The sequence below is a fragment of the Capsicum annuum genome, unplaced genomic scaffold, assembly GCF_002878395.1.
Source record: "Capsicum annuum cultivar UCD-10X-F1 unplaced genomic scaffold, UCD10Xv1.1 ctg3205, whole genome shotgun sequence".
Lineage (NCBI taxonomy): Eukaryota > Viridiplantae > Streptophyta > Magnoliopsida > Solanales > Solanaceae > Capsicum > Capsicum annuum.
In genome coordinates, this window is record NW_025838730.1 from 1 (window position 1) to 7,321 (window position 7,321).

General features: G+C 36.3%; 1 protein-coding gene across 1 annotated transcript; it reads right to left on the minus strand.

Moving 5' to 3' along the window:
* Window positions 1–2,998: 2,998 nt before the first annotated feature.
* Window positions 2,999–3,502, minus strand: LOC124891195 (secreted RxLR effector protein 161-like). The gene is made up of 2 exons (XM_047403007.1): window positions 3,464–3,502; window positions 2,999–3,346 (listed from the first exon to the last, which is right to left on the minus strand). The coding sequence occupies exons 1-2, from the start codon at window positions 3,500–3,502 to the stop codon at window positions 2,999–3,001; spliced, it is 387 nt and encodes a 128-aa protein (XP_047258963.1).
* Window positions 3,503–7,321: the final 3,819 nt, after the last annotated feature.

Sequence of the window (7,321 nt, forward strand, 5' to 3'; positions counted from 1 at the left end):
GAGATAAATTCAAAGTCTTGCATAAGTTCTTTTCAAAACATGCCCATGAAATTTAGGACAACCCCACGTACCTCAATTTAGAAATTTAATGGATGATTCTTGAACCTACGGTTTGGGGATTCCAATTCTCCAATTTGTTTCGAAAACCCACGGTTAAATCTTGAACTACTTAGGTTTTTAGTTTGAAACCCTAAGGAGAGTTCTTAGAGTAATTTGATGAAAATATCATTAATGAGGTCATTTGGGATTAAAATCCCATGTTTAAGCTGAAGAAGGGGGTGAAAATACCCATTTTACCCTTAAAAATGCGAAAATAGAATCTGAAAATTTGGAGTGTGCGATAGGGCTTGCGTCACACGCTTATCGTATGCTGCTACCGTCTCAGTCACTAAAATGGCCATAACTTTTCTCTCAGGTTTCATATTTAGGCGAAATTGATATCGTTGGAAAGATTATTCGAAGACCTTTCATTTGATATATAATAGGCCCTCTAATTCATCATATACTAGGAGTTATACTCAATGAAAGTTGACCCAAGTTTAAACATCCACTAAAACTTATTCCGTAGAAATTTTTTCAACTCGTCTTAGAGTTAGGGTATTTTTGTGAACTCAATTCATATTCAAAGTTATCCTTATACTATAGGATTGATCACCACAAATATATTAACAAGGAATCATCTAGTTCGGGTCTATACACGTAAGGATGACAGTCTTAATTCTAGCCTGATAGTACGGGGTGTTACACATCTACTAGATTGTTAGTTAGTCTTTGTGTCCATTTATTCATGTTAAACGTTTGTTGTGTGCTTTTCTCTTTTGTGAATTCGTTGTATCTTGTTGGGTCAAGTCCGTAAACAAATTTTCTTTGAGTACAAGAGTAGACTCCACCCTCAATCACTCACGAAATACATGCCAGCTTTCAACACTTGTGAAACCAAGTGTGAGGTAAAACCGAGAGTGAGAGTGTGTTGAGGCATTTTGAACTAACAAGTTTGTTTTGTTGTTTGTTGTTGTCCTTTGATTTAGGTATCATGGCTTCCACTAATCTTGATGCCACATTTGATCGCATTAATGACGATATTGAAGAAATGAAATGGCACGTGGAAAGGCTATGCCAATTGTTACCTAAATCTATCCCACAAAATCCAACTTCCTTTGTCCAAACACCTTGTGCCGAGAGCTTCCCGAAAGAAGAGGTGCACTACCCCGACCCACACCAAGGTAAAGAGGAGATTGAAATATCTTTGGTACTTGATAGTGAACTTATAGAGAGCGAAGCACTTGCTAGTTCCAAATCTGTTCGTGAGATAGATCATGCTCTCTTTAGGTTTAATGTTTCATTTTAAGATGATATAAACACTCTTAATGAACCTAGTGGTGAAAATAATTGTATAGCTTCCCTTAAAGGCTATAGCCGATATGCTAACCCACTATGGTATGACAACATTCCTCCTCAAGATGAAAATCTCGTCTTTAAAGATGAGAGTACTCTTATGGGCAAGGAATGTGTAGTCTCGAAAATGAGTACTCTTGGTGTACATGATGATCAATTTACTCTTAAATGTAGTTCACTGCTTGAGCATGTAAATGGAGTGCTTAAAAATTCTTAAGTTAGTGATGGTGTCTATAGAATTAATCTTAATAATGTGCATGACTCTTTGAACATCTTGTGTGGTAAAAGCATTGCAATTAGTTTTTTTCACAGAGATCATGTGTATGAAAATATTTTTGTGTGTGAATGTGGGAGTGACATTTTAGGGGAAGGAAGGGCTAACCTCAACTTAGGCCCTCGGCTAATTTTTTCATTTGATCCCGGTACCATCTTAGGGTGGGAGAGGATGATTCTCGGCCTATTTTCCTTGTCTTAATGCTTGTCCGAGCCACTTTCTTTGTATCAATTGTACTAATCTTTTCATGATTAAAACAAAGGACTCGTGGCTATACTTCAAATTTTTCTCGCCTCAGAATGGCATGTTGATGTGTTATTTTTGCTAACCCTAACCCCTCATGTTATGAGGATGTGTACTTTTTTGTCTTCTCTTGATTTGCAAGGGAGTTATTCGAGGTCGAATCCTTTTCAAGAAGGGGAGGATGATACGATTACGACCACGAGGATGGACAAGAACGAGTGCATATTGAATCCGTCCAAGGAAATGCACAAGTGAAGTGTAAAAGAGGGCCTAAATGCACTAAAAACAGCCCCTAAGTTACACTTGATGGGCACCTCACCCTTGAGGGGTATTGTGGTCATTTTGTATTCAATTTTGTAATACACTATATATAGAATCTCTTAGGGTTTTTAGTCTTAGTTTTTGTTGGATATTGAAAGTTGTAACACTTATAACATTTCTCTTGTGAGAAAGGCCCTATGACCAAAACTTGTAACCAGGGAAATCAACATTGAGTGTGGATTCACTCGTGTTGGATTCAAGCTTGGAAACATTGGATACTTGCGAGATTGAGGTCCTCTTGTCCCAGCATAAGAGAGAGGGGAATTGTAGTGTGTAGTGTTAAGGGTCTAAGAGTGGAATAGGCTCTTGGGTTCTTAAGATTACATCTTCATGTAGTCTATCTATCTATCCTTTGTTTTGTTGTAATCATTGTTTCTTGTTCTTGTTAATGTAACCCGTGAGGTGTTGTTATTGTTACCATATTGTTGTTGTTCATATTGTCTTCATATTGTTGTTGTTAAATCTAGTTTGGGTGGCTGTTTTGGGGTTGAAACACACCCTTGTATCTCATTTTTGTTGTTTTTGTTTGTGAATTTGAGTGTGGTCATCAAAAGGGTTCTCGATTCTTTGAATCTGTGGATTGATTTTTGATGTTTGTTTCATGTCCCTTGTTTGTCCCGTATCACTGATAGCGTGAAACTTTTAATTTATATGCTTACTACGACCAAGTTGCACTAGAATTTTGGCCATAGAAATTGCTGACTTCTTGTCAACCTTAATGACAATAGCTTCAATTTGATTTTGCTCTAGATCACATAGAATTTTTCATAACCATAGAGCCTGATTAGATGCACGAGCAGCAGCAATGTATTCTGCCTCTGTAGATGATTGAGCTACCACATCTTGCTTCCTTGAATTCCATGGGAACATGTCTGAACCAAGTGTAAAGGCATATCCAGAAATGCTCTTCATATCATCAACATTTCCTGCCCAATCACTATCTGAATAACCCATCAATTGCCCTTGCTCTTCCCCTTTAAACCAAATACCATAATCAACAGTTCCCTTGATATACCTCAATGTTTGTTTAGCAATACGAAGATGAACTTGACTTGGATAATGCATAAACCTTGACAAAAAAACTTGCTTCGAACATGAGATCCAGTCTTGTTTCTGTCAAATATAGCAAACTACCAATTAAACTTCAATAAATTATTGGATCAGCCCTTTCATCACCTTTAGACTTTGATATCTTTTCATTTTGAACTAGTGGAGTTGACACATGCTTACACTTCTCCATCTTGAATTTTTTAAGAACATCCCGTGCATATTTTCTCTAGGAAATGAAAATTCCATCAGTAGCTTGATGAATCTTCATTCCCAAAAAGTAATTCATTTCACCCAAGTCTGACATCTCAAACTTGGTCTCCAATTCTTGCTTGAATTGATTCACAATAGCTTCATTGCTTTCGGTTACTAGAAGATCATCAACATAGAGTGATACCACTAACACATCTCCACCTTTAGCCTTCTTTACATATAAAGTGGTTTCATTTTCAATTCTTTTGAAGCTGCAATGAATGAGATGATCATCAATCTTACTGTATCATGCTCGAGGAGTCTGTTTTAATCCATACAACACCTTATGTAGTTTTAATCCATACAACACCTTATGTAGTCTGTAAACTTTATCTTCCATTCCTACAAATTGAAATCCTTCCGATTGGTCGACATAAATTTGTTCCTGCAATGGTCCATTTAAGAATGCCGACTTCACATCCAGATGATACAACTTCCAATTTGATTGATCTACCAAAGAAAATAGAAGTCGTATCGTATCATGTCTTGCAACAGGTGCAAATGTGTCTCCATAATCCAGACCTGCAACTTGCGCATAACCTTTCACAACAAGCCTTGCTTTGTCTTTATTAACTGAACCATCAGGATTAAGTTTGGTTCTATAAACCCATTTTACCCCTATTACATTTTTGTCTTTAGGCTTATCAACCAGCTTCCAAGTGTCATTCTTCTCTATCATACCAATCTCCTCCTTCATGGCTTCAATTCAACATTGCATATTTCATATATCTCGGAAAGGGACCTTGACTTCAAAATTGTCGAATCAAGTGAGGATTCACCATCTGATTCTTCAGCTTCTTCTAGATTTTCAGAGCCAAATGGTTGTGTTTCAGGCAGCGGATTCAAGTTCAAATAACCTGAATTTTCTTTTTCAACTTGCTCCTTATCCCAGTTCCAATAAGCATGCTCATCCACCACTATATCTCTTCTGATAGAAATTCCTTTTGTTTGCAAGTTGAAAACTCTATAACCTTTGGCTTGCAATGAATAACCAATAAAGATCCCCAATTCACCGTTTGGTTCAAGCTTGCTTCTTCTGACTAAAGGAACATGAGAATAGCATATCGAACCAATGATTTTTAAGTGTTTGGCAGATGTCCTTTTTCCACTCCATGCCTCAATAGGAGTTTTATCACCCACAACTTTAGTTGGCAACCTATTCAACAAATAAACTAAAATAGAAACAGCTTCTACCCAAAAAATTTGCGGTAGTTTCTTTTCAAGCAATAAACATCTAGCCATTTCAACTACCATTCTGTTCTTCCTCTCTGAGACTCCATTTTGCTCTGGTGAATAACGTATTGTCAGCTTGTGATCAATCCTTGCATCTTCACAGTACTTATTGAACTCATTTGAAGTATATTCACCTCCATTGTCTGACCTTAAAGCCTTCAGCTTGCAGTCACTCTATCTTTCAGCGAAAACTTTAAACTTCTTGAAAACTGAAAATATTTGAGACTTGTTACTGACAAAATACGCCCAATTCATCCTTGTGAAGTCATCAATGAACAACACAAAATATTTATTTTGACCCAAGGATGATGTCTTATAGGTGTACATACATCAGTGTGAACAAGTTCAAGCTTTTCAGTTTCCCTCTATGAAGAACTTTTAGGAAATGGTTTCCTGTGAACCTTGCCCATCTGACATAACCCACACACTTCTTTAGAAAGTGAGATTTAAGGTAAATCCTTAGTCAAGCCCTTCTCATACATAGATTTTAAAGTAGCATAGTTAAAATGCCCATATCTTTGTGCCATAACCATGAATCATCCAATTTTACAAAATTGGTGCTATCAAAATTTCCATCTATTGGAAAGATCCTATCCACCATTTCTACTTTTTCAATCAAAGTATCATAAATATCAAAGATCAAATAATGTTTTCCCTTAAAAAGTAAGGAGTAGCCTTTAGACATCATTTGTCCAACACTCAACAGATTACATGCTAAAGAAGGAACATACAACACATCATGTATAAGCTTTGTACCTTGTTTAGTTTGAAAGGAAACTGAACCCTTTCCATGTGCTTCTAATGTTGCACCATTTCTCATCCTAACTTTAGCTTTAAGTGACTTGTCAAGTGTGTGAAACATGAGCTCATTATATGACATGTGACTTGTGCACCCATTATCTAGGAACCATTTGGTTTGGTTGGATTTGTTTTCTTCATGAGCAGCCATAAACAAGCTTTCATCCTTTTTTGACTCTTCAGTGAAATTTTCCTATTGAACATGTTTTGTGGCTGATTCCGCTTTGCCCTGCAATTCTTCTCAATATGACCCATTTTTCTTCAAAATCTGCACTGAATTGATGGATTTCCTTTGAACCAACAATCCTTTTCTTAATGGTTTGTTCATTTATGGTGGACTCAATGTGGAAAATTTCCTTTCTTTGAAGATTCAGTCCATGACTTTTTCTTTGTTGCTTTATCTCCATCCATTCTCCTATTGTCCTTCACAGGTTGCTTCCCTTTGTTCTTTGCTTGAAATGCCACTTCTTCTACTTCTTCATCTCTTATACTTGTTCTTTGTTCTTGGGCTTGCAACTTGCTAATCAGCTCTGCGACAGATAAAGTCTTCAAATCACATGATTCCTCTATTGCTGAAATCTTGGACTTCGAATCTTGCCGGTAATCTTATCATCATCTTCTCCACCACCTTTGAATCTGGAAAAATTTCACCAAATAATGTTATTTTGTTTACAATTTCCAGAAGTTTGGAAGAGTACTCCTTCACGGTATCTCCTTCTTTCATCCTTAACATCTCAAATTCTCTTTTGAGTGTTAAGAGTTTGACAGAATTCACTCTGTCACTTTCATCGAACTCCTCTTTTAGCTTCTCTCATACTTCTTTAGGTGTTTCACAAGCCACTATTCTTGTGAAAATCACATCTGAAAGTACTGAATGAAGACAAGTAAGAGCCTTTAGTTTCTTGGACTTTGTATCTTCATAATTCTTCATTTGTGCAACAGTTGGATTTGGTCCCAATGGAGGGGGATCATTTTCACTTTCAACTGCTTCCCATAGACTAAGAGCTTTAAGATAAGTCTTCCTCTTTATCACTCATATGTGATAATTTTCTCTTGTAAACATAGGAGGACCTGCACCTAAGAAGATTTTGGATGCCATGTTACTGCTGTTCAGGTCTCTTTTTTTAGTAGATCTGAAAAAAACTTTTCTTTAAGCCTTCACAGATCCCTCAAGAAAATCGGCTCTTGATACCACTGTTATAATTTGGAGCTTAAGAGAAGAAAAAAGGAAGGTTTCATCAGTAGCTTTTTATTCATTCATCATCCCAACATTTTACATAAGACTCCACTTATAAGCTACATGAGTCTTACAAGACACACCTCATAGTATCTTACAAGACACACTATCTCAAAATAAGGACTACCATTTATTTAAAAAAACTAAACATATAATATTAAAAGAAACTATTAAATAAAAGACTATCTTAGAAAAAATCTCATAGTCTAACACAACAGAGATCACAAAGGTCATCAAGAAACTAAGCTTCATGAATTTCACTCACATCCAACTATCAAGAAATAAAGTTACTTGAGGATAAAGATACACACACAACATTGCTAAAGATAAGTTGCAGAGAACACGGCACAATTCATTTCACGCAATAGGAAGTTTTTTTCGGACTAATGTTTATTCAATCATAAAAGACCAAACATAAACTCGACGTTCAATCTTCCTTATGTCAGATCACTCATTATCTTCTATATCTGCAATATTTAACCATGTAACTTGTGCGCTCTAGACAATTCACATATATCATT

Coding starts and splice junctions, on each gene's coding strand:
- LOC124891195 (XM_047403007.1), bottom strand. CDS start 3,502: ATGCACGGGATGTTCTTAAAAAATTCAAGATGGAGAAGT. Junction 3,347..3,463: donor AAAATTCAAGATGGAGAAGT/GTAAGCATGTGT, acceptor TATATTTGACAG/AAACAAGACTGGATCTCATG.